The sequence below is a fragment of the Strix uralensis genome, chromosome 2, assembly GCF_047716275.1.
Source record: "Strix uralensis isolate ZFMK-TIS-50842 chromosome 2, bStrUra1, whole genome shotgun sequence".
Taxonomy (NCBI): domain Eukaryota; kingdom Metazoa; phylum Chordata; class Aves; order Strigiformes; family Strigidae; genus Strix; species Strix uralensis.
Window position 1 is genome coordinate 8,591,616 of NC_133973.1, and position 27,746 is coordinate 8,619,361.

Consider the following 27,746-nt stretch of genomic DNA (forward strand, 5'->3'; position numbering starts at 1 on the left):
TTGAATTCCCTCCTCACTGCTTCCAGTCTAGCTTGGAAAGGATAAAGTTACACAGATAGAAACATCCTGTGCATCACAGAATCATAGCAGTACAGAGTACTCTTGTGCTCTCATGATATTCCACAGGAAGCTCCAGTCAGTACTGAGAGTGAGACAGCCAGGGAAGCATAGATTTGCCAGGATACCCACTGAATACAAAGAAATATTTGGTTCATCTCATGCAACCTCTTCTGCTTCAGTCCTTGGCACAGGGTTGTAAGGTGTCCTGATGCTGGGATAATGAGGTTAGGGAGATTGCCTGGGAAGAGATTTGTTTGTCTGTGTGTCTTCTCAGCTGCTTGGGATAAACTCACATTTTTTTAATGTATCATGATGGCTAGAACAACTATTGTTTTTATGTGCAAATGAGAGTCTCATCTAGATTAGGGTGACTCTCACAGATATTTCTTCTGGATGCATCATTACATTGGCATGCTCTAGAGAAATTCTCAAGAGCCTGCGCTTCCACTACATTTATCCTCTGATCAAAAAAATCATATCCATGTTGAAGTTTCAGACCTTTTTCTTTTGAGATACTTAGTTGATCTGAATAAGGTTCATAAAAAATTTCCTTCACACTCTTGAATAAATTAGCAGCTTTCTTGGGTGGAGAAGGAGTGCCTACTGGAAAGGTAGATCTCAGATTTTGAGGGATAAATGAAGGCCAAGAGAGATGACAGAATGCAAGGGAGGTTTTTTGTTTCAAGACGTGAAAGAAATTTCATTAGGAGCCAAGACAACAATACTTCACCTTCTATTCCATCAACATGCAGTACTTTTCAATCTGCCTTCATATGATTAAAAGAAATGACATGACAGACACCTATAGGTATGACTACTTGCCATTTGTGGAAAGAAATTAAACTTTCTCTTACTGTATAATCGGTACGGCTTTGGGAGGCAATAAGTCATCATGGTATAGAGGGAGAAAAGAGGAGAGAAGCTTTTCCCTCCAATCAGCTGTGTGATTCACTTGTACATTATTCAAATGACAGACCTGCATGTAAAGTGAGGACAAGAATAACCTCTTACTGAGGTTCTCATCTCACAAAGCACTGTCTAGAAAATTAATTCTTGTCTTCATATTCTGTGTGACAAGCAAGAATATTCAAAAGATGAAACACAACTTTGATGATTTTCTTGGAGTTCAGTCTCTATTCCTAATAATCTCCAGAAAGCTGTCCCATGTGTCTGGGAGAAGCATAAATTTGAGAAGAGATCTTTAACCAGTTTCTAATAAGAAAATCTCATAAGATGAAAAATTAACTCAGTAGAAAAAAAAAATTACAATGAAAATATTTAGAAATAAAAAGCAAAACTGACAATCAATTGTGGCAACGAGAAATTATAAAGGAAATCAGATTTTCTTAACAGTCACATTTGTGTATCTTCTAACTATGTAATCACTTCTCTGCAAATAAACCAAACTTAAGTAAACTAAATCCTACATGTGGGTTGTTCTGGTTCTACTAGTACCCTATTAGCATTTTATGAACAGAGGTGTATTTCCAAAGTGGTCAGTACAACTCAGCAGTCTCTGTCAGTGGCCCAGCTCTTCAATGTCATCATAGCCTGTATCTTCAAGAGCAGTGGATGAATGTCTCTCAGCCTCAGAGGTCCTGTTTCCTGACACATTAGGACTCCAGTCTGAAAAAATGAAGGGAAGAACACTGAGATAAATGCACATCCTGTATGTGTTACCTTTACCTCATGGTTGAGCAACTGGCAGCATGGGCTGTCAGTTGTCTCTTCCAGAAATTAGAACCTTAGATATGCACGGCTGTGAAAGACGTGAGGACTGCTTGTCTCATCCTGCCCACTGCTACATGTGCACATATCCAAGGATCAAGCTTGCTGTTCCCAGAAAATGGGTTACTGATCTAACTTTAAACACTTCTAATAAAGGCAATTCTTCAAAATCCCTAAATAACCCAATGCTGTTTTACTGCCTCAAGTGTTATCTGACACATTGTGAATTTAGTAGATCTGTCCTTGTCCATCCCACAGATGTGCCCTGATCTGGCTCCTCTCAGGGCTATCACATCCCATTGTTTGTGTTTGAAACCCTTTAAGAGGATGTAACCCACCTTACTGACTGAGAGGTGTTGTTGCCCACAAAGGTATGAGACTTGAATCATCTTGGGACCGTCTTAGGATTATAGACAACTTACTATGGGCTCCTTAGGGGAGGAAACAAAAGCACAGAGGAAGGATCTGTGTAGTTTGGGGAGGAACAAACATGAGAAAATAGAATGATAACAGGATAAAAGGGGCTGGTGGCATGTAAACAGGCTGCTGGCCAGTATGCCTGTTTGGCCATGCCCTGTGTCTGATCAGCAATATCTGTCATGTCTTCTTGTTAAACTCCATTACTTGTTGCTTTCCTGACTAAGGGGGCTTTCCATTCTGTGTGTATGTGTGTGTATTGAGGTCTAAGTGCCAGCAACCAGAGCTGGACCGTGGGTCAGAGGGGACTGTGTGTCTGTGGTGCCAGCAACTGGAGAGACTAGAGTGGAGAGAACTCTTAAGTGCCGCCAACTGGGGTAGCATCTGAGTCTTGGGGGCTCATGTGCCCAGACACCAGCAGCTGGGGGAGATCAGGGGATCTAGGGCCTAGTTACTTGGTAGACTGCATGCCTAAGCCCAGCTACTGCAGGACGTGTTGTGCATATGTGTGGGTGTTAGTGTGCATGTGGGTGTGTGAAGTAACTGGAAAGCCAAGTGTTTCCAGGACCAGTTATTGGATAGACTGAATGTCTAAGGGCAGTTACTGGTGGAAGCATAGTGTTCGTGCTCACGTGTGTGAGGGAGGTGTGTGTTTGTAGATCTGATTACCAGAAACTGGAGTGGCTCTAAGGCCAGCTACTGGAGGGATCCATATTGTGTGTGTACGTATACGTTTTCCACCAATAAGCTTTCATCCTGGTCAGACAGAGAGGGGAACAGAATGAGGCCATTGGTGCTGCTTGTGTTTGAGTGCTATGCTTTACGTCTGTTGTCTTTACATGCCAGCCTTTTGTATCTGCATATATCACAGAATCGCAGAATCATCTAGGTTGGAAAAGACCTTGAAGATCCTCCAGTCCAACCATGAACCTCACACTGACCGTTCTCAACTCCACCAGATCCCTCAGTGCTGGGTCAACCCGACTCTTAAACCCCTCCAGGGATGGGGACTCCACCACCTCCCTGAGCAGCCCATTCCAACGCCCAACAACCCCTTCTGGAAAGAAATACTTCCTAAGAGCCAGTCTAACCCTGCCCTGGTGCAGCTTGAGGCCATTCCCTCTTGTCCTATGGCTTGTTCCTTGGTTCAAGAGACTCATCCCCCCTCTCTGCACCCTCCTTTCAGGGAGTTGTAGAGGGCCATGAGGTTTCCCCTCAGCCTCCGCTTCTCCAGACTAAACCCCCCCAGTTCCCTCAGCCGCTCCCCATCAGACCTGTGCTCCAGACCCTGCACCAGCTCCGTTGCCCTTCTCTGGACATGCTCGAGTAATTCAAGTAATATGTATTATATGTGCACGTGTGCTCAGTCTCACTACTGGCTGGACCTAGGGATGTAGAACCTCCATCAGACCACCAGATTTAGCAACCCCTAGTATCTTCTAATTTTTAGAAGACAAACAACAGATGAGAGAGATGAATATACCTTAACTATACACAGTTTTTGCAAACAGCAAAGTTTGTCAATACAATGGAGTAGCTTTGTATGAAGTCAATGGCAAGTGAGGTTCACAAAGACACTGAGAATTCATTTAAGTAAGGTAGAAATGTATACAACTTTATGCAAAATGTTAAAATGAATATAATAACTGGCCATTAAAAAAAAATGTCTAATTTTTCTCTACTCAGTTTGAGTCCTAAAATATTTTTATTATTTTTTCATGTCTTCAGTCTGTCAAATATATTTATCACTACCCCAAAAGGTGGAGTTCAGCTGCTGATCAGAAGGTCTTCTGCAGTTATATTACATGCACAGAGAAAGAAAAGTCTATCTTAAATATTTTTTGTCAATTATTTTTAAATTAGATGGGCCTGACAAAATTTAGTGCTAGGTTAAAAACCTAGCTGAATCCATCCTTCAGGCACTATCCACCATCTTTAAGAACTCACAGAGAGCAGGCTGTGAAGACTGGGAAAACATGAACAACATATGCTTATTTTTAAGATGGTGTGTGTGGGAGAAGAAACAGATTAGGAGTTACAGAAGGCTCAGCTTCAGAAAGATATGAGAACAAATAAGCTACTTGTAAGGAGATAAGAACAAAGGAGGTAGCTAACAAATAACATGGATTTATCAAAAATAAATCACACCAGATATATCTGATTTTTCTTTCTGATTTTCTGAAACTGCTTTTATAAAGGAGTAGAGCAACTTGTCACTCAACTACATGACATTTTTATAAGTAAACTAGAGAAATATGGTCCAACTCAAACCTCTGTAGATTGGGTACAAATTCAGTCAAAAATGGTATTCTCAGTGTAGCTCACTGTACCAGGTAAAATTCTTTGACAGCCCTAAATACAATTAAGTATTTTTATTAAGTCCTAAGGTAAAGACAGATGTTCTTATTGTGTTTTCCAGATGAAACCATACTATAATTCAAATGATCCTGGCAAAGTTTTGATGACCATAGAATGAAATCTAGTAAGGACACTTACAGGACAACAGATAAAGGGAGAAACAATCAACTGCATAATTAGAACAATCGGTGTCTGATGGTATGTAGTATTTTACAGAGCAGGATTTGAAGTCGCATCAGGTCAGGCACTGAACTGTCAGGAGTGTCATGCTGTTGCAAAAAAGGGAAACACCACACTAGCATGCATAAACAGAAGGATATCCCATAAGACGTATTAAGTTGTCCTTCTGCTCTACCTGACACTAGTAAGGTCTTAGTACCATGCTGTACAAAAATATTGTAAAAGTTTGGTTTTGAAACACCTTTTGAAAGATATGGACCTGCTGACATAGCCTGAGTGAAGACATACAGAATGAGCAGAGGTCTAGTCAACAAGACTGAAGTAGAAAATTGTCTAATTTAGGTTGCAGCAGTCTAGAGAAACAAAATACAAAACAGAACTGAGGGGAGATACGTTAACAGTCTTCAGGTACTTAAAAGGCTTTAACAAAGATAAATTCAGTTCCTCTATCCTCAGGGTCATTGTAATAAGAAGTAACAATTTTAATTTCAGCAGTGAAGACTGAGGTTAGGCCACATGCAAGAATTTTACAGCTGTAAGGAAAACACAGCATGGGTATAGATTACCTGCAGAGGTTGTGGAAGCACTGCTACTGAATGGCTGTAAGAACAGAATAACAAACATCTAACCTACATTCTTTGTGTAGGTAGGTAGTGTTCCTTCCTGACAGGGGTTAGATAAAACCTAGGTGATCCCTTGAGGTACCCTCCACCTTGATTTTCCCTGAGTTCTGTATGATAAGTATAGATTATGGAAACTAACAGCACTGCTCTTCTGGCCTCACCTGTCTGTGAATCCTTGTTTCTGCCACTTTCTTCAAGGTTCCCAATGATTTCCTGTTCATTCTGCCCAGAAGGAGAAGCATCTTTAGGACCAGAAGCTTCTGTCACATCATCATAACCATCTTCAAGGGCATTTCCAGGCAGTAGGGAGACCTCTGAAACAGTACAGGTATTAACTATAACAGGGAGAGTTCTTCCACTAGAGAAAGCACTAGCTGATGATTGAGTGATAAGGGCCTGTAATACTGACATTACCATGATGATAATGGACAATAATAAACCAAGAATCCTCCTGTGGACTCTAAGGTACTCCAGACAACAATGATATAGCTACAATAGTTGTTATACATTGCTGTAACAAGGCGAAAATCAACATGGAGGAGGGACAGGAGGGAAAGAAGGTCTGGAGAAGGAGGCAGATAGTGACAGGGTTTATTTAAAGTAACAGTTCTCATTGCATTTCATAATTGCACAACAACAAATTATTCCTTGTTTATCTTTGTGTAGCACCTGCTTCCTTGTCTTTTCGTTACTTTAGCCACCTTCTGTTAGATTTCTCTGAAATGATCTAGCTAAGTAGCCACCCTTGGCTGCTTGCCTATGAAATGTGACTACAAACTTAGGCCAAACTTTTGGAGAAAAATATCTGCAGTTCTGCTTCTCTTCTCCAGGCTGAACAACCCCAACTCTCTCAGCCTTTTCCCATAGGAGAGGTGTTCCATTCCACTGATCATTTTTGCGTCACTCCTCAGGACCCACTTTAACAGGTCCATGTCTCTCTTCTGCTGGGGATCCCAGAGCTGGATGCACTACTCCAGGTGGGGTCTCACCAGCATGGAGTAGAGGAACAGAATCACCTCCCTCGACCTGCTGGCCACACTTCTTTTTATGCAGCCCAGGATATGACTGGCTTTCTGGGCTGCAAGCGCACATTGCTGGCTCATGTCCAATTTGTCACCCACCAGTATCCCCAAGTCCTTCTCTGCAGGGCTGCTCTCAAACCATTCATCCCCCACCCTGTACTGATCCTGATGATTGCCCTGAGCCAGGTACAGGACCTTGCACTTGGTCTTGTTGAACTTCATGAGGTCAGCTTCATTTTGGTCCATTTCTCAAACGTCTCAAGGTCCCTTTGGATGTCACCCCTTCCCTCACACATATCAGCTGCACCACTCAGCTTGGTGTCATCCACAAACTTGCCGAGGGTGCACTCAATCCCACTGTCTGTGTCATTGATAAGGATATTGAACAGTCCCGATCCCAGTACAGACCTCTGAGGGACACCACTTGTTACTGATCTCCATTTGGACACTGAGCCATTGACTGCCACTCTTTGGATGTGGCCATCCAGCCAATTCCTCATTTACTGCATAGTCCATCCATCAAACTCAGTTCTGTGAGTAGCCAGCTCTCTGATTCCTCAGGGTCAGCTAGCACTGTGGTCTGTACTTAACTAGAATCCATCCTTCAGAGAATATTAGTTTCACTGTTTTATGGTATATACATACACACATGGACATACAAATAAGACATGTATAAAATGAAAAGTAAATCAAAACACTCCTATTTCACCTTTTACCTAGTACTCACTATTCAATCTGAATAAGAAAAAGAGATCTTATTTGGAACAATTATCTTCTTGATAAGAATTTCAAAGTCAGTAAGGAAAAGAAAAGCTGTTAGTTTAATTTTAAATAATAAAAAACCTTAATATAAGAAAAACAATAGAAAATAAAATTAAAGACATAGCACAACAGAGAGTCTGGGATATGCGCAGTTGATCTCTTGGAGACCAGGCAATAGCTAAGAGAGCTTTTTGATCAGCTCTAGGAAAATGCAATTATTCTTCAAACACTTGCTTTCCCTCAGAGTTTTCAAATTAAAAAAAAACCCCACATCTGGCAAACTGCCTTTTCTTCAGATCACTCAGATTAAAATTCTGTAATCAACTCCAATTGTATGCCAATGTTATTATTTGGAGCATGTTTTTCCTCTGTCTTAATTCTCCCCATTTATCTCAGAAATGAAGTAACAGTTTACAAACTGTTACAGTTGCAATTTCTGGGAGAAACAGTTGTCAAATTGTTGGATTCATGTGACTGGATCCTGTGAAGAGTGCAATACTACCACAAACATTTATTTTCATCTTCTCATATAAAAGAGAAGACTAGCACTTGTATATGAGATTGTGTGACATTCTTCCACCACAAGAATTAAACAGAAATTTTCGGTTCACATCAAAACATCACTAGCAGACATGAAGTACAGCAAGAAAAGAGTTTTAATCACCAACAATGCTTTGGAAATTAAAAGCTACCCTGATTTTGCATCTCCTTCTTTGTAGGATCCTTATCTTCCATTACCTTGAGTTGTTCCAGGATCGTTTTCTTCATCACTGTCTCTACTATAAAACTGTGCCTTTGCTTTTGAATTCTCTGAATAAGAATCTAGGCAAATAAGAAAGAATGCAATATCAGATTAAACTCTCCTTAGCTGCTAAGACTGCATCATGAGGAAGAGAGTAGGCTACAGTAATAACATTCAGGTCCAACAGATTCTTGGTCAGCCAATATTACTCTTGCAAGGTAACGGGCTTACAGTGAAATAGCCAAGAATCCCTCAGGGGCCCCATAACACCTCTCGTGGCTCATGGAGAAGGCAAGCCACAAAGGGAGAAAAGTAATTGACAGAAGGAAGCCTACAGACACACATAGCTGCTGGGAGGGAGATACAAATTATTCCTTTATTTTTTCATGCTTTGCAGCAAGGGCCTTTTTTTGTTTGTTTGTAGTTTGTTTGTTTGACCTATACTGATCTATGCTCTTATGGTTGAAGTGAGGACAGCACAAAATGAACTGTCCCTAGGAGAGGAATTGGCAGAGTCCAGTGGGCAGGAAACCCCCCTCCTCAAATCTGGGCGTTTTCAGTTTCCCAGTAGATTTGAGAGCTGCAAAGATTGAGATCTAGGTCACCAGGACAAGAGCAAGACATGCAGACCTGAGAGACCAGTTGTACTCTGCTTTTTCCTCATCAGGTTATAGTCGATCTCTTCATAGACAGCCTCAAAGAAGGGGTCATCAGATAGTCTGGAGTCTGAAAGTAAAAGGCAGTGATCACTCACACAGTCTCTGCTCATACTCAGGCTGGGTTCAGGAAAAGTAGAAGTGACCTAAGAGGGTCTACATGGCCTGGTTGGTCCCCAGAAAGTCACGAAGAGGTGCTGACTGAGGATAAGCACTGCTGGGCTATTTCACTGCCAGATGGTATGTGAAAATCTGTGTGGCAGGAGATGCCATTCATGTCAGTCACTCATCCCCCCAACCACCTAAACACTCGACAGCCATGTCAAGGAGGCATTTCATACCAGTCCTGAGGGACCCACCTCTCTGCTGTACCCTGGCACTTCGGATCTGTCCAGCAAGAATGGCAAGGACCAGGCAAAGAAGGGCCCCCAGGATAATGCAGAGGATGACAGGTGTTGAAATTCTCTTACTGTCTGTTGCAGGGCGGCGGGGAGGAGCTGAATGGAAATGAAGAAGCAACAGGTAGAGAATGAGATGACCCAAAGAGCTGCTCCTCTGTAGCCTGCTGCTGTGCCCATGCTAGCAGGGTGAGGCAGGTTGCCTGCTGCCCAGTTTTGGGTCCTGCTCAAGCAGCTAGAATTCAGCAGCTGTTGATAGTGCCACTTGGGTCTCCTTTACAAAAGACTGCGGGAGATGCTTTCTGATGGGCTGGAATATACTGCTGATTTACCTGCTATGCTGTAGCAGGGACATTAAATCCTCATTTGATGGGAGAGAGAAAGGGGGAAGAAAGAATGTTTTACCTGCTGTAGTGGGTGATGCTGTTGTTTCTGTCATACCTGCAAAAGGAAGGCGAGCCCAGATTAAGGAAAAGGCAAGTGTGAAAAATAGGGAGAAGATCTTCACATCATTTCTGAGTTTCCTGCAGCCAAAATTATGAAGGGTCTAGTCACTATGATATACAGCTGACATAATGTTCCTCTATCCACCTCCTTCACAGATCTATGTAATGAACCAAAGGACCAGTCACTAACCAGAGCAATCCACAGCAGCATCTTCCTTATGATCACAGTTTTTGCCAAACAAGGGCTTGGCAGGACAGTCCCAAAGAGACAGCTCTGTTCCTTTACAGTGCACCTTCTCCAACCAGATGGGACCAGTCCCTTCCCCAAAGGCAGCTTCACTCAGAGCAGACACAGCAGATCCACAGCTCAGCTGCCTGCATACAACATTAGCATCTGCCATGTCCCAGGAATCGTCACAGACTGTTCCCCAAGAACCTTGGTGCCAAATCTCCACTCTGCCTGAACATCCATCTTCTCCTCCTATGACTCGTAACTTCTCCCTGTCTGCAAAACACAGAAACCTTCTGTATTGCTGAAACAGCAGGAAGGTCCATAGCGACCAGTAAGGAGAAACAAAGAGGTAGAGGTACCTGAACAACTTGTAGAGTTTGGACACTCAACAAATGTGGCTGGTGACGTTGCCTCTTTTCTTCCTGCAGAATTTAAATACTGAAGTAAATAATTTGATTATTCTCTGAAAAGAGTGAGGAAGTATAAAATTCCTGAAAATTAACCATCAAGTTAATTTTTTCCTATAATATATATATATATATATATGGCCTATTTAGTACTTGGTGGATGACTGACTAATGCTGTGAATTAAATAATCTTCCTGATGGCCGTGCTTTCTTTATTCTTGTGTGAGGCAGCTGCAATCCCTTTCAGGAGATCTGAATGTCATCTAGAACCTACAGGTATGAAATACTGTCATAAGAGCAGGCATTAGAAATGGACTTTTAGAACTGAACTAATTCATACATGCATGTGTGTACATGTACATACGCACTGATATGCCTCCATACATGTAGAAACACATCCGTGCCTCTAGACTTCTTGAGGGGTCTGATCCTAACTCAGATCTCAGAGACTGACTGTGTGTCATAGATTTTAGTTTTAAAAATATGCAATGACACCATCCTGTCAGGGATTTCCACTGGGTAACTGCACTCAGTGACACTCATGCAATTTTAATTCACTGATTTACATCAAAAATATAGACAAAGAAAAATGTTTGTGCCATTTGCATGAAACTAGACATAATATATACCAGATAACAAATGAACACAAAGTAATTACTACAGTGTCCATATATGCATGCATAGGTCCTGTACAGATGCATTTCTAATTACCGGTGCAAGAAATATGGGTCTCTTCTGCTCGGTTATCACATGACTGAGGATCCCAGGGGTCTGACTGACACTGCCAGAGAGAATTATGTTGCTTAGTACACTCAATGTGGTCCAGCCATGTGGGTCCAGAACCTCTGCCATATTTGAAGTCTCTTGCGATTTCCCCACCATCTCCGCAGTTCAGGTGTTTGCATACAGTTCTTGCAGTGAGCTGAGACATGCGATTGGAGCAAATGCTCCCCCATGTCCCATTGTAGAAAACTTCTAGCCGCCCAGCACAGTCATTGCCATTCACCAGCCTCAGAGCCAGGAACTCTAGAAGTGGAGACATAAAAATAGAATTAGAGGGGCCTGATTCTGCTAGGAACTTGGCTGTGATGAGTGAAATCCAGAATCTGCTAACAATCCTGTTCATCACTCTGAATGAGAAAGTGCCCGAGGAACCCACTCTAATAGTGACCAACACTTAAAACCAAGTCATACAGTGATCCTCTCTGGTTAGCCAGCATTCACCAGCATCTACGTCAACAAACAACAGTGATGGCCACCCCCCACAGTTGCAGGCATATTTCTTTGTATGTTGAAGAGTAGGTGTCATGTGCTGCTCTCATTCGTTTAAGTTTTTGGTGTGCAATGACTTGTTTACAATAATTTCAGAGCCAGCTGGAATGACTCCCCTGCAGAAGCACAGGGCATCCGAGCAGCCTCAGGTGACTGTTGTAGCCAGTATGTTTCACCCCTCACTTGTGTGAAACACCTATTTAAGAAGTGTTTGAGCATACATCCATTATACACTCTATTTTACCATCATCACAGTCATAAAATGCATGCATTATAAACTCTACCCTTAGTCCCAGACAATAGGTATTGATGTTGTAACAATGTGCATGTATAGTCAATAAAATGCTACCTCTTATTCTGGGAAACACATTATAGGAGTTGTACCAATCTCAACATGTATTTATTACAAGATTCAGACCTTGTCCCTGCAAAACACATGCACAAGAACGTAGGTAAAGTAAGATTACTCTATGTACTTTATATAAAGGCACACATTTCATTGTTCTTTTTCCAAAGACCAACCAGTAACTAAACCCTGATCTTCAAACAATAGAGGCCACTCTCTTAGGGATTTCAACTGTTGCAGGCTTCCCAATCCAAGTGTCCTCGGGGCTGGCTGGTACTTTATCACCCAAATGAGCTCAGATTTGCTTGCCATTGACTTAGTAAATTCAACTAATCCTGGTCTGGAGTTTGAACCAATAGGTGCAGATTGGCAAAGGGCCAGTAGCCATTTTTGCCATGTAGTGTGGTTGCTCCTCTCTCTGTGGTTTTGAATCCTTGAACCTAAAATTCAGGACAGCTGGTCTAGGGCATAACCACAGTGGCAACTCAGACACCCTCTGCATATGCAGCTAGGTCTTCTTGTTGTAGAGGGGAGTAGTTATTTTCTGCTCCTTTGTGGATCTTACACCAGACTGCCAACAGTGTCTCTCATCTCTTGAGATGTTCAGTGCCACAAACTCCATATGATGCTTTTCTTTCCTGCATGCATATATAATAAATTTTTTGTATTGCTACCTACTCATATTGGTACTAATGCCAGGCTGTGGACTATCCCCTGCTGATCAGCTCCAGAGCTTGCTGATGTTCCTCTTCCCACTCAAAATGAGACTTATTTCAGGTCACTTGATATGTGGGTTTGCTCAATGGGCTACCACCAGGGATGTTGCTTACATCAAAATCCAGTAATGTCCAATAAAGCCCAGGTTCTTGTTTATTGTGTGGAGGTCCATGGTGCTTATCCAAGCCATTTGGTCAGCTGGCATGTATTTGCATACATTTTGCATGCCTAAAACCTGTATATCTGAGGGGTCGTTTTTACTTTGGAGTGCTTAATGCCAAATCCAGCACTGAGAAAGGTAATGATTACCTACAGACCTTTACTTAGTACTTCTGGAGTTGTTCCTCCAATCAATATATCATGAAGGTAGAGGAAAGTTCTTTGTAATTCTGTGCTTTAAATTTTGCTGGATGATGCCATGGCAGATAGCAAGGTCTGTGTTTCCACCCTTGCAACAGCTGGTTCCAGATGTACTACACACCACTCCAGGTGAAGACAAACTGAGGTCTTGCTTCTTTGATCAGTGAGATTGAAAAAACAAGCATTTGCAATATCAGTTGTAGCATACAAGGTATATTCTTTAGCTTCTAGCTCATACAAGAGCTGCAATGTGCCTGGAACTGTAAGAGCTAATGGGTGTGTGACTTCATGCAGAGCCTTGAAGTCTATTGTAAGCCATCATTCTCCAGCAGACCTCCGTACTGGTCAAACAGGACTGTTGTAAGATGACTTTGTGTGTAAGACCACCCCTTGTTTTTCCAGAGAAACAATTATTTTTGGGATTTTATTCATGGCCCCTTGGTCAGTTTGATACTGCTTTCAACAAATTATTTGGATTGCCAAGGGACCAATACCTGGTTCTGTTTAAGCAAATTCAGCATTGTTTGGGTGATTAGAGAGTCCTGGGGAGTCTCATAGCTGGTTCTCATCTGTGCAAGCCACACTGCCTATTCTAAAAGCCTTTCTGTCCCATCCGTGCATCTCTGGTGGTGAAGAAAGTCAATGTCAAGGATGACAGGGGCAGTAGGGCCAGTGGCAGCAAGGTGTACCAAACCCATCTATTCAAGCTTAGGTTCCCTTCCTCCAGAGCTGCGCATGTTTCTCCTCCAAGAAATATTTGTTTATCATGGCTACACAGGGAGGACAATAAGGTTCACTGAGTGCTGCTATCATTAGGTATAGACTTGACTATTGTTAAGGCAAGAATGCCTGGCTGCCTTATCTGGACAGTCTAATAACTTTGGTTAACCCCACTGATGCAGTAAGTCCAAATGAGTTGTTAGGGCAGTAGGTGGTCCAGAAGTGGGGGTAGGAGAAGGGAATGGTTTAAATAAGCTCTCTCCTGTGCTCACAATGCTCGGCCTATGAAGGGCTTTTCCTCCCAGTGTCTCATATTGTTTCCCTTTTCTTTCAGATACATCCTTAAGTCTCAGTGTGTAGGAGGGGGACATGCAGAATTCTCATTCTGTCTTCATGTTTTTCCTGAGGTTGACCATACTGCTGGATCCTTGGTATTATCCTTGTCTGCACTTCTAAGCTTGCACTTTTCTGGCATCCTCACTCCAGAATGGTATACATAGGTCACTCCTTGATCAACAGCACATTGCACCTGGTGCTACCAGAGGGGCATTAGTAACTGTGCCTAGCCATTGAAGATTTCAAGCCCTAACATCAGTGATCACGAGCTTTTCAGGGTCCCTCTCCCTTTGCCTGTAACAAGACTCCAGCAGTCCAGGAAACTGCAGTTGATTATCCCCTTATTCCTAGTCCTTTCAAAGGGGTATTTTGTTTGTAGGATCAGCATGATTAGGCACTGCTCAACATATCTCTCCATAAACTGATGCCAAAGCCCCCCTACATTGTACAGTACAGTCTTTACAAGTGGCTTATGCCCCAAACTCCCCAAAGTCCTGCTGTCTCAAGCTTTCAGCTGTATCTGCTCTGCTCTGGTGCCCCAGTAATGTCATAGCCCCTGCAGAGGCCTCTCCCTCTGCTCCCTGGAGCAGTGATTGTAAGTTTCTCCACATTTTTCCATTCATTTACACTCAGAGTAAAGACCCATTGAGTGCTTAGTCTGGGGACCAGCATACCCTTTTCTGTAGGGCTCCTTAATTACTGTAACTAAAGTTGCCTGAAAGGACTCATTTTTTAATTCATCATGACCCCCTAGTTTCCCCTCCCAAGGTGTTAGAGTCCCCCTCCAGGTCAGTCAGTCTAAGCTGTAGGTGCTCCCACAAGCAGCCTGAAGCTTGTAATTTGACCATTTCAGTGCTACTAGCTGCTAACTTCTGACCAGAATCCTCCCTTTTGTGCTGAGCACTGGTTAACACCATTTTACCAGACCATTACTCTGACAGAGGCCATCAACCAGATTCAGAGGTGTGGAAACTGTGTCTCCAGCCATGTCCCCAGCAGTGTCTTTTTCCACTTCTTCATTTCTCCTCTCTCTTGCAGTTGCCACTGTGTCTTAAATATGCATGAGCAGAGCCACGATATGCTCCTCTGATTGGTTGATGCTTTGGTGCACAGTGGGTTGCTTCCACTGGTTTCAGAGCCAGCTGCAACTGACTGTAATGGTCACATGGCAGTTGATGACCTCCTCCTGCACAAGAAACACCCACAGCCCCTTGCTGTGGAAATCTTTGCAGGAACTCTTCAATTTACTCCTAAATATCCCACCCCACCACACACTTTTTGTGTGTGTGTATGTTAATGCAAAATAAGGACTTCTGCAGACCCTTTGCATCTTGGTGGGACCAAGGGGATGTGCTCACCAACTACGCTTGTAGTCAAGAGAGCAATAGGCTGTCCAAGCAAGTCTTGACTATTCTCTTCTTCCCCTTCATGTAACCCTCCCCTTTCAACCCACAGGCTCAGAAAAGGATTTCCTGAACACACCTGAGCACAGGACTCCAGCATCCTCTTTGTGTTGGCAGTTGTGCTGGCCCCATGCCCTAGAGGGACATGCCCAGAGATCAGATTCAGCCCCAGTGCAGTTCACATCATCCAGCCAGATCTGTCCTGAGCCTTCACCATAATGAGCAGAGACAAATGCCTTGATGGCATGTCCGCATCCCAGCTGTTTGCAAACAACATTAGCATCTGATAGATCCCAGTTATCATCACAGATGGTGCCCCAGATGCCATCATGATAAAGTTCTACTCTCCCAGCACAGCGCATTGTTCCATTCACCAGCCTGATCTGTCTGCTACCTGCAGGAAGAAAACCCAGCTGTCAACATGCAATATAACGATAATGCACAGGTCACCATAATGGCTGTATGTTTAAAACACTTTTAAGGCATCACGTTCTTGTTATATTCCTGTTCTTCTGTTATGGTTTCTTGGGCAGAACTCCTGTGATGCTAAAACCGCATAAAGGGAAAGGCATGCTCCTGCATCACGTAAACGTTTGAATAATTCCTGTGAGATGTTGCAAACAAGAAGGAGTGTCTAGTCATACTAAGTATATACAGAGATCACCTTATCTTAGAAAGCTGGAGAAGCTGTTTTCTGTCTAAACTCAGTTAGGCAGAGACAGAGACAGAAACAGTATCTGTTACAGATGGGTTACAAAAAAGAGAAGAGTAGAAACAGTTTCATTTAGTTTAGAAAGGTTGCAGGTATCTATAAATACAGAAATGTCACAAAATAAAACTTACTTAATTCCCAAGTGACAGAATGTGTAGCAGTCATGGCCAAATTAGTGTTCTTATGGCTTCTGTATTCTATTCTTTCTTTTTGATTCTGTGAGATAAATTCTTTAAGAAATTTCTATGAAGAAAGCATTATGGAAATGACACTTGCTTCCTTAACTATCATTTGTCCCTTAGAATATACAACCAGATGGGTATCACAAGCTCAGACCCATGCCTATTTAAGATCTGGTGAGACCACAGCACAAGGTGGACTAGAGGCAACCCTAGGATGCATTGTGTACCTTTAGGACAGTAACTCACCTGAGCAAATCACACCAACGTCTTCAGCAACTCCCATTGGCACCATCTGAGAATAGGAGGTCTTACAGAGCATCAGCTGAGTCTCATTCCCACCACACTGGACACTTCTTAAGCCAACAGGACCCATGCCTCGCTCAGACCTTGGAAGGTAGTAGGCTTTCTCGGCAATTCCACACTGGAGCTGTCTGCATATCACATGAGCATCCTTAATGTCCCAGTCATCATCCAGGACTCTGCTCCACATGCCATGGAGTGAGATCTCAACTTGCCCATCACAGCGGCTCTCACCACCTGAGAGTCTGAGTGATTCAGCAAGACCTGGGCTCAAGAGAGTTGGAAAATGTATTGAATATCATGTAGTAGGGAGATGGAAGACAAATTTCTACGTTGGTAAAAAAAGAATTCTCACCACTGGTTGAGGAGACAGCCTCTGTTAAGGCTTTGTTTGCTTTCATGCACACAAGGGTCTGCAGTGGGAAGCAAGAAAGGCTTCCCCAGCTCAAGGACTAGGTCCTGTGAGGAGTCAGACACATCTAAACAATGTGAATCCCTCTAGTAAATGAAGTTTCTATGCTGAAATGAAGGTTGGAGGGGTGGGGGAAAGGAGAGGGAGAGGAGAGGAGAGGAGAGGAGAGGAGAGGAGAGGAGAGGAGAGGAGAGGAGAGGAGAGGAGAGGAGAGGAGAGGAGAGGGGAGGGGAGGGGAGGGGAGGGGAGGGGAGGGGAGGGGAGGAGGGGAGGGGAGGGGAGGGGAGGGGAGAGGGGAGGGGAGGGGAGGGGAGGGGAGGGGAGGGGAGGAGAGAGGAGAGGAGAGGAGAGGAGAGGAGAGGAGAGGAGAGGAGAGGAGAGGAGAGGAGAGGAGAGGAGAGGAGAGGAGAGGAGAGGAGAGGAGAGGAGAGGAGAGGAGAGGAGAGGAGAGGAGAGGAGAGGAGAGGAGAGGAGAGGAGAGGAGAGGAGAGGAGAGGAGAGGAGAGGAGAGGAGAGGAGAGGAGAGGCAAAGACAGGCTGACATACTTGCTTGGCAGAGTGAGATTACCAACGCTGCTTTAGTCTGAAGTTGCAGTACCCATAAAAGGCCATTCCTGACTTACCTGAGCAAATAACAGTGGCTGCTTCTCTGGCTGAACAGGTTGGATTGCCCAAAGTCATCTGAGCACAATCCCACAGGCAGGACTCTGACCCTTCGCAGTGAAAAGCATCTCTCCATACAGGCCCATTCCCATCCACAAAATGATCTCCTGTCTGGATTGACTTTGCATAGCCACAGTTCAGCTGATGACAGAGAACACTGGCAGCTTGCAAATTCCAGTGGGAGCGGCAGAGTCTTCCCCATGTGTCTCCGTGGCGGATCTCCACTCTGCCAGAGCATGCGGTGCCATTCACCAACCTGCCCCCTGGGCACCCTGAATATAAGAGAAAGTCAGTACTGAGATGTCATGTTCATAACTGCTCATGGGCACAACCTGGAAGTGACTGGGAAATTGGAATGATTTTTCCTTAGCAGTAAATATGACTTCACTGGACCACTGGAACTTCCACAGTTATAACTACACTTCAGTCCACCCTATTTTACTGAGAATGACTAGAAATCAGGACCTGTTCCCCTTTGCAATTTTTAAACTCAGGGCCTCAGGGCACTAGGTTTCAGGGCTCTGGGTGAACCAGTAGACCTTAATTGTTCTGACCAGCCTCACCTAGGGCTTCCAGCTATGTACCCGCAGGCTACTGGTCCAAGGCCTCACTTAAACCTGGACCAGACCTTCAGTCCTTGCCTCAAATATGTGACTGGTGTAACTGTCTGCAGTCTTGTCTCCTGCTACTCCTGACTGTAGTCTCCAGCTGGACCCTATACCTGATTGATTACTTTGCCTTGTCTGGGACTGTCCATAGACCTTGTTATCAGTACCTTCCTCTGTTCTCTGTGCAGATGCTTTGGATTGTGCCTTGGTGGATAAGGACACTGCCTGTGTTGTTCTCGCCCTCTGCCCCCAGCTCATCCTACCTTGTAGAGCAGCCCTGTTCTTGCTGTTCCCTGACATTAGGAGCATTTCACAGACAGCAGCCTTGTGGTACAAGTGAAGTGCAGCCTCAACTCCTGGAAATGCCTGTAGCAGCAGACAAAAGATGCAGCTTGGCTCCACAGACACCCTCTGGATTTTGGGTCCATATTTTTCCTCAAAGAAGGAGATTTTCACTTCTCCTCTTAGACCTTTCTGCTGCTCACCTGAACATATTACCCGAGCGTCTTTTCCAACAGGACATTCATCATGACCTAGCCCACTGACAGGACAGTCTCTCAGTTGTGAGCCATTCTTCTTGCAGCTGAATGTGCCATTCCAGACAGATCCATTTCCTTTTCCGAAGGACTGTCCACCTGGTATCAGTAGGGCAACTCCACAGTCCAGCAGCTGGCATAAGGCATTGGCAGCTGGTAAGTCCCACAGGTAGTCACACAGGGTTCCCCACGTGCCTCCATGAAGAAGCTCGACTCTCCCTGAACATGTAGTACTGCCATTTACCAGCCTGTACCCACCATAGCCTGCAGGAAGAATCAGGAAGAATAAAGGAACTTAGCAGTTACATTTTTTTTTTGTGCTATTGCATTGAAAATTGTAAGAGAGATCTAGCTGTAAGGAAATAGCTGCAAGGAACTAGCACTCACTATGTCTCAGGTTACCGGGAAGCATGTTAGACCAGGATGCTCACAAGCCAGCTCTGAAAAAAAAAAGTCTTTATTGCCCATGTTGTAGCCTGCACCACATGACTAAAAGTCTTTTGACTCTTTTCAGCCTCTCCTCCTCTGCTCTGCTCTCTCCTCCCCACACAATACTGCAGCTACCTTGCAACATCTTTTCCTGCAGAGGCAGTTTCAGCATAGCCTTGCATTTGGAGCATGTGAGAAACTCAGAGCAGGAGTTACCAGTAACACTCTCTCACAGTAGCTGGTTATCTCACATTACCTGGTAAGCAGCAACTGCAGTGTGCAATTCTCAACTTTCATCCACGCCACAGGATATGGCTCTGAGTACAACAGCCCATGCCCATCAGTGTATTTGCAATAATTTAAGTGTGGCATGGGTAGGACTATGGTGTCCTACTGCCAGCCCCATGAAGTCCCTCTGTCTTCTCACACTGTTACTTCTTACCCTTGCCTGGTTCTTGCATTGTACTCCCCCTAATGAGACCTGGGTTTCTTCTCTGAGCTGTGACTCTTGCAAGATGGAGGCAGGAGCCAAGACCCGTCAGCTACTGACACCTTAACTGGGCTGTTCATCTGCCACAGCTCCCCAGCCAGAGATCCAGATTGCTGTGACCAGTGGGACAGTGTCCAAGGCAGTTTTGAAAGAACTGCAGTCCTTTTCAGGCTGTTGCCAGCAGCTCTGCCCCATGTTTAGTTTACCCCTTTTGATCTGTGCCCTCAGGAAAAAAATTTGTATTTGCTAGGTCTAATCATCACTTTTGTAGTGGGTAGCAATAAATTAGCTGTATTTAGAGCCCCCAGCAGCCATGACTGTGTGGTGTTCTTAAATAATGTTACCTGGCAGTCACAATTAAAGTCATCCAGGCCTCTGACAGCTTTCTCTTTTTTTTTTTTTAACCAACTTAAATTTGTAACTTTTGCCTCCTTTGACCTTTTCGAGGTATGGTACTGCTCCCAGTTTTATAACTGAAGTACCAGGGATTAACATATTCTCTGTCAGCATAGAAAATAAATTCATTTCTCCATGTTCCTGTTTGTCTGCTCTAGCCATCTCTCCTTTTATGTATATGAGAAAGACATGGAAGGAATCCTCAGCACTCTTGAGTGCATATCTCCAGTGGCATAAAATAAATTACAGCCCTTTTGAGATCTGCATCCCTGGTGCAGAAGTGAAGTGGTTAGAACAGCCCATGTTAAATGCAGACTCTCAGTAGAGTGAATGAGAGATTGTGGGGTTGCTCTCTGGCCTTCCCTGGGTGGCTCAAGGCATGATAGGGGAAGCACCCAAGAACCCTGAGCATCACAGAAATATGCAGAGGCTGTGGCTTGACAGGAAGAAGACATATATAGGACACACATAAATTACATCAATCAGTACAAAGTCTCACCTGAACATACAACAGTGGCATCATGAGAGCATGTCTTACTATGGTGCTGCATCCTGGGACAGTGTGCAAGGTGAGTCTCATTCCCTACACAGTGAAACTCTTCTTGCCAAATCAGTTCATGTCTGTCTTCTACGTGAGTTCCTCTGAAGATATCCACAGCCTGGCCACACTCTAACTCATGGCATATAACAGAGGCAGTTTTGAAATCAATGTGTGAAAAACAGACTGTAGCCCAAGTTTCTTCTTGCTTTACTGTCAGATGTCCTGAGCAGGCAGTGTCCCCTCTAGTCAGACGCAGCCCAGAGAAACCTGGAAAAAAAACCCAAGAAATCCAACATCAAGGATTGGTTGTACTGACCTAATTTAATAACTCCCATACCTTCATGGGCAAGACACATGTCACTTCTCTGAGGACCACTGACACTTTTAAATAACCATTGTGGCAATTCCTGTATGCCACTGACAAGAGAGAAATGCTGTGTGGGAATGCTTATTTCTTACTATGTGAAAATACTAAATCCTTGGGAAGCTACAGAAGGAAGGAAGTTTTAAATATCTGCCAAATGCTTGAGAAGCAGCAATCCCCAAATAAATAAATAAATAAATAACCATTTACTAGTGTGTGCCTTCAAGAATTCATTATTCAGATGAATAGGAAGCTGAAGCACCCCAGAAGGAGGAAACAGGAAACGTTGCACCCTGTCCTGGTTTAGCTAGGATAGGGTTAATTTTCCCCAGCAGTGGGGGGGAAGCTCTAGCTGGGTTATTCAATACCATGCTGATGTCACCTCCTGGCGCCCAAGGGTGGAGCGCGGGAGAATCGGTGAGCACATGTGTTATGCAATCTCTCTGCTCTCACTGCTGTATCGGTACATATCTTGCTCTGTTCATTGTTATTACTGTTATTGTTATTGTTGTTGTTTGTTGTGTTGCTGTTCCATGTTGTATCAAACCTCTCCTTATCTCAGCCCCGGGGCTTTGTATTTCACTCCCTTTGTGGGGGAGGGGCAGCAGCTGCGTGGTCTCGAACCCCGGCAGGGACTAAACCACCACACACCCATCTTCAGAAAAGTCTAAAAAGACAGTCTGGAGATCTATAGGCTGGCCAGCCTCACTTTGGTACCTGGGAAAAACATGGGGTGAGTCCTCCTGGAACACATTTCTGGGCACAAGAAGGTGAATGGGAAGTGTCAGAATGGATTTACCAAGCGTAAATCATGCCTGTGTGATCTTACTACTTTTTCTGATAGAAGTGACTGGATTTGTGGATGAGGGGAGACCAGCATGTGTTACCTCACATTCAGCAAGGCCTTTGACACTGTCTTGCACAATATTGTGTCCAAACTAGGCTGTTACAGGCTGGGTGGGTGGACAACTACATGCTTAAAGAGCTGATTGGATGGTCAGGCTCAGAGAGTAGTGGTTAGTGGGTTGTACTCTACCAGGAGGCTGGCAACAAGTGGAATACCGCTTGTTGGGTCTTTCCTGGGAACTGTACTGTTCAGCATCTTTATCAACAACCTGGAGAAGGTGATGGAGTGCACTCTTATCAGTTTCAGGGGTGGGGGGAGGTAACCCCAAGGGCAGAGCTGCCATTTAGAGGGAACTAGACAGGCTGGATTAATGGGCTGACAGGAACCTTATAAAAATCAAAAAAGACAAATGTAAAGTCCTGGAGCTGGGAAGGAAAAACCTCTTTTAGTGCTACTTTATCCAAAGAGCAAAATCAAGCACATCTTTAAGAGGAAGGCAGCCGAACAGACATTGGATTTGTTTGCCATTGCAGACTGTCCTGTTTTAGGTTACATGAACATCTGGAGAAGAATGGCTTTTGTATGGCATAACACAGCATTTTCTTGCTTCTCCATCTATCTACATCTGATTTTTTAGGCCCCATTTGTGGTCAAAGACAAGTTTAGTACTTCTCTCCTGTTGCCTGGAAGAGCTGTAGTAGAAACAAATAGTGTTTGTTTTTCTGTTCTATTTCAATTACTGTGTCTACTTCCATTCTATGTCATTGCTGTGCCCAGGCAAAGGACACATACACTTGTAATCAGCAGAAGACTTCATGCTGGTGCAACTTGCTTTGGCTGAGAGGAGGCCATGGAGAAAGTGTTACCTCCATGCAGTACTTGGCTTTATCCAGATAGGACAAAGTTTGATCTCAGTCTCACAGCATTTTTCTATTATACAAGGTTGGATGACTTCTTACCTGAGCAGATCACTCCAGTGTCAAAGTAATGAGGACAGGTAAAAGCACCCCATCCTGGATGGGAGCAGTTCCAGAGAGTGGATTCATCACCACGGCAATAAACTCGATACAACCATGTTGGTCCAGATCCTTCTCCAAAAGGAGCTCGATTAAGGGCCTGAATGGCAGATCCACATCGTAGTTGCTTACAAACAACCTCGGCATCTTCTATGGTCCAGTCACCATCGCACACAGTCCCCCATCGCTCCTCATGTTTTACTTCCACTCTCCCAGAGCAGGGTCCAGTTCCATTTGACAGCCTCAGTTCATCAGCACCTTCATACACAGAGACAGAGCAAGGTTATGGAAAGGACAGTGCCTAATCGTTATTATCTACTGCAGATGGTTAATAAGATTATTATTACTCTTAAATCAGATGTATTTGGTTCACCTTTCTAAATAGTCCAACTTAAAGTTTTTTTTCAGGGAGTTGTGTCTGTATTTACAAGTTTGAGCTAACCACACTGCTAAAATGTAAGTTATTTCTAATGACAGGTGAGCTTTCTCTTCTTCTGACCTATCAGAGCTGGGAAATGCTGAGTAACGTCCCTGGTGTGTGATTCACAAAGGCTTTGACAAAAACTCCTCCTTTCTCTCTGTTGTTCTGCCATGGTGATATCCATCTGAAAATGTTCACCAATTACCAGTTTCTTCATTCTCATGTTCACTATGGCGTGAAGAAGCACTTTCTCTTGTCTGCCTCAACTTCTTCCTCTCAGACAAACTATTACTTGCAACTCAGTTTCCCAATACTCTTTATTCTTTCCCTCCTCTCTTGCCCTAGACACGGGATACACTAGTCAGGGGTAGCCAATGAGAGAAGAGAGTTACTCATAAGGGGTGGCAAACTATCTCAGAGGATGCAGCAGCATAAGCAGAAGACAGACAGATAGGTCTTTATGTTGTTCCTCATGCCCCACCATCTCTTGGGGTGGGACTGATGCCCAAAGAACCCTGTTTTCCAGCTCTGCTCCCAGGTCTGCCTCTTTTCTTTGATATGGATACACATTTCCCAGCCCTTTTACCTGTGGACTTACAAAATAAAATGTTAGTCATCACAGAGCACTTGATAAAGATCCTGACAGAAGAGGGAAGATGCACATGTTGGTTTCTTGTTTTACAGTGTTGGACTGCTACTATAGATGCTTCAAATATCTTACAGTAGCTTAGCACAGGGACTTAAAGAATAGAAAACACAGGGAGACTTTTGTTACTTTCAAATGCAGGAATGATGGTGGGACAGAAGCAGTTCCTAGGGAACCAGGCTGCACAAAAGCCTGCTAGGACCCAAGAAGGACAGGGGAACAGGTCTGAGTCTACATCTTACACAGACACAGTAAACATTGGAAAATCAGAAGCGTGTAGCTTAAGGTGTAATGACACATAAAGAAAATAAGTGGACTTGTTCAGGAATTGTCTTAAGTTGTTTTTTTTCCAGTCAGGAATTTTAAGGCAAGAGTTTTGGAGCATCTTTTCATAAAAAAGATTACTTACAGAAATGTTCATATCTGCTTGAGTAAACAGCATACACAGAATCACAGAATCATAAAATATGTTAATATTCTGAATTGATATAGACAATGATTTTCTGTAGATGTTTGTGAAAACAAATGTTGAAACAAAAAAACCCCAAAACCTTCTGCCAAATTCCATCAAATCCAGTCACTGTTGTAATTAAACAACAATATGGATGGCATTCATTTGTTAGGTAATGTGATAGGAAGCTTGTCTCCATGTGGAAGGGAGGAGAGAGGAACAACAGCAGGTGGGGGAACCCCAATAATCCAGTTAGGGTCCTGTCCTGACCTCTTACAGGGCTCTTGAACAAAGCCATCACCCCAATTGTCCAGGTGTGAAACCCATCAGATGAATCTACATGAGGGCTTTCCATGCCACCTTAGAGACTGAGGGTACAGGACACTGTATGGGATGCAAGAGAAAAGCATCTTGGAATTGCACAAGGCTTATTATGGGATGTTTAGGAGAGAAATCAAAAGTGGGGAAAGGGAGAGATCAAGGATGCTTGAGTACGAGCAAGCATGGCAAAATAGGTGGATAAAATGACCAGAGGTGATGGGCACAAACTGAAACAGAATCACAGAATCATCTAGGTTGGAAAAGATCTTGAAGATCATCCAGTCCAACCATTAACCTCACACTGACTGAAACACAGGAGTTTCAGTCTGAACACCAGGAAACAATTTTTTACCATGAAGATGACTGAGCACTGGAACAGGTTACTCAGGGAAGTTGTGGAGTTGGCTTCCCTGGAGATACTTAAAAGTGGTCTGGACATGGTCCTGACACCTGGCTCCAGGTGGCCCTTCTTGAGCAGGGAGGTTGGACCAGATGACCTCCAGATGTCCCTTCAACCTCAACCGTTCTGTGATTCTGTGAAAAGCAGCCAGTGGTGGGTAAGAGGGTGCTGGTCAGTGCTGGGACAACTGACCCAAGGAATATTCCATACCATATGACATAGTGCTCAGCAATAAAAACTGGGGAAGAAGGAGGAATGGGAGATGTTCAGAGTTATGGCATTTGATCCCCAAGTAACCATTATATGTGATGGAGCCCTGATGTCCTGGAGATGGCTGAACATCTGCCAGCCAATGGGATGTAATGAATGAATTCCTTATTTTGCTTTGCTTCTGCACGCAGATTTTGCTTTACCTATTAAACTGTGTTTATCCTAACCTACAAGTTTTTCTCACTTTACCCTTCCAATTCTCTCCACAATCTGTGACTGTTCACTCAAGTCCTGCTCAGATTTTGGCTAACACAGCTCATGCTAAGGCCTGATGTATGCTGCGAGAAGTGCCATTAGGTCAAAGGGAGAGCACCAGGTAGGAGGGAGAGGTGCCCAGAAAGAGCAAAAGGGCCATTGTCACCTGCAGAGTTCTGTCTTCTGCAGCCATTGTCTTTGTCAGTTTCTTCAGAATCTGCTAGTTTATGGAAATGGAATGGACTAAACTTCCAAGTTGGAAAAAGTAAAACATCAGCTTACCCAAAAAGCCTTTGAAGCAGATGCAATAGCAATTGGATTGCTGTGTGATACAGGGGCCACCAGCACTGTGATGGAGGAGGAAGGGTGAGCACTCTCACCATCAGCTAGGTAACTAATTCTAATTTTTTTTTCCAATAGGTTCATGAATTAAAAATTACAGGTTATAAGTAATGAAACTTTATAACTTTAATCAGTGAATTCACATGACAGACTAGTCTGGGCAACAGGGAAATGAGTCCCTGTTGTGTTTGTTTGTTGTATTTCTTAACGAGTTCCTAAAATAAAGTTTAATTCACAGAGTAAGTTGTCCTGTAAATTTGAGAGATCCAAATGGACTGTGACACCCATCCCACTGGGGGAGAGTGAGTGAGCGGCTGTGTGGTGCTTAGCTGCCTGTTGGTGTTATACCACAACAGATGCCAGCAACTGGAGTGAGTGAGGGTACTGCATGTCAGTGCCTGATTGTTAGCAAATATCAAGCTGGACTAGTCAGTGAGTAAGTTAATCAGCCTGGGAGCCAAGTATGTGTGTGTGGCTCTGGAACTGAGGTAACTGGAGGAGCTGGCTACCAGAGGGACCAGAGGGACCAGGCCAACTACTGGAGAGATGGTCAGGGGGTCAACTCAGAGACCCATTTGCATGTGTGCCAGCACATGAGGCAACTACGGACACTGAGAATCCAGGACCAGATACTGGATGGGCTGAGTGTCTGGAGGAATCCAAATTGTATGTATTTACATATTTCCCACTGGTAGACTTCTATTCTGATCAGTCAGAGAGGAAAACACAGAATCATAGAATCACAGAATTGTTTTGGGTTGGAAGGGACCTTAAAGATCATCTAGTTCCAACTCCCCTGCCATGGGCAGGAACACCTTCCACTAGATGAGGTTGCTCAAAGCCCCATCCAGCCTGGCCTTGAACACTTCCAGGAATGGGGCATCCACACCTTCTCTGGGCAATCTGTCCCCGTGTTTTACCACCCTCACTGTAAAAACTGTCTTCCTTATATCCAATCTAAACCTACCCTCTTTCAGTTTAAAAACATTGCCCCTTGCCCTGTCACTACAGGCCATGGTAAAAACTCTTGTTTGATCTTTCTTATGAGACCTCTTTAAGTATTGAAAGGCCACAAGGAGGTGTCCCTGGAGCTTCTCTTCTCCAGGCTGAACAACCCCAACTCTCTCAGCCTTTTCCCATAGGAGAGGTGTTCCATTCCACTGATCATTTTTGCGTCACTCCTCAGGACCCACTTTAACAGGTCCATGTCTCTCTTCTGCTGGGGATCCCAGAGCTGGATGCACTACTCCAGGTGGGGTCTCACCAGCATGGAGTAGAGGAACAGAATCACCTCCCTCGACCTGCTGGCCACACTTCTTTTTATGCAGCCCAGGATATGACTGGCTTTCTGGGCTGCAAGCGCACATTGCTGGCTCATGTCCAATTTGTCACCCACCAGTATCCCCAAGTCCTTCTCTGCAGGGCTGCTCTCAAACCATTCATCCCCCACCCTGTACTGATCCTGATGATTGCCCTGAGCCAGGTACAGGACCTTGCACTTGGTCTTGTTGAACTTCATGAGGTCAGCTTCATTTTGGCCCATTTCTCAAATGTCTCAAGGTCCCTTTGGATGTCACCCCTTCCCTCACACATATCAACTGCACCACTCAGCTTGGTGTCATCCACAAACTTGCTGAGGGTGCACTCAATCCCACTGTCTGTGTCATTGATAAGGATATTGAACAGTCCCGATCCCAGTACAGACCCCTGAGGGACACCACTTGTTACTGATCTCCATTTGGACACTGAGCCATTGACTGCCACTCTTTGGATGTGGCCATCCAGCCAATTCCTCATTTACTGCATAGTCCATCCATCAAACCCATATATCTCCATTTAATGGTAAGAATGTTGTGTGGGACCATTCAAAGGCCTTACAGAATTTAAGGTAGATGACATCAGTTGCTCACATTAAGGCCATTGGTGCTGTTTGTGTTTGTGCCACTGTTGTATGTTTCTTTCTGTATGGCCAGCCATGTATAGCCATTCTACAGGGGTGGGTGTGTGTGCATATCTGTA

General features: G+C 44.1%; 1 protein-coding gene across 2 annotated transcripts in view; it reads right to left on the reverse strand.

Moving 5' to 3' along the window:
* Positions 1-27,746, reverse strand: part of LOC141937511 (antigen WC1.1-like) — a 31,555-nt gene continuing 3,809 nt past the window's right edge. Inside the window, exons 2-16 of one of the 2 annotated variants that reach the window (XM_074855280.1) lie at positions 22,625-22,939; positions 20,413-20,721; positions 18,548-18,862; positions 17,415-17,726; positions 16,326-16,643; positions 15,265-15,579; positions 10,743-11,057; positions 9,984-10,046; positions 9,583-9,897; positions 9,352-9,387; positions 8,908-9,045; positions 8,523-8,618; positions 7,889-7,972; positions 5,528-5,680; positions 1-1,686 (exon numbers count right to left, since the gene is read on the reverse strand). In XM_074855280.1, the coding sequence (XP_074711381.1) occupies positions 1,580-1,686; positions 5,528-5,680; positions 7,889-7,972; positions 8,523-8,618; positions 8,908-9,045; positions 9,352-9,387; positions 9,583-9,897; positions 9,984-10,046; positions 10,743-11,057; positions 15,265-15,579; positions 16,326-16,643; positions 17,415-17,726; positions 18,548-18,862; positions 20,413-20,721; positions 22,625-22,939 (3,191 nt within the window). In that variant the 3' untranslated portion in view covers positions 1-1,579. Of the gene's footprint in view, positions 1,687-4,748; positions 4,833-5,527; positions 5,681-7,888; positions 7,973-8,522; positions 8,619-8,907; positions 9,046-9,351; positions 9,388-9,582; positions 9,898-9,983; positions 10,047-10,742; positions 11,058-15,264; positions 15,580-16,325; positions 16,644-17,414; positions 17,727-18,547; positions 18,863-20,412; positions 20,722-22,624; positions 22,940-27,746 lie in introns of those variants that run through there. The other variant, XM_074855290.1, reaches the window with a different exon arrangement.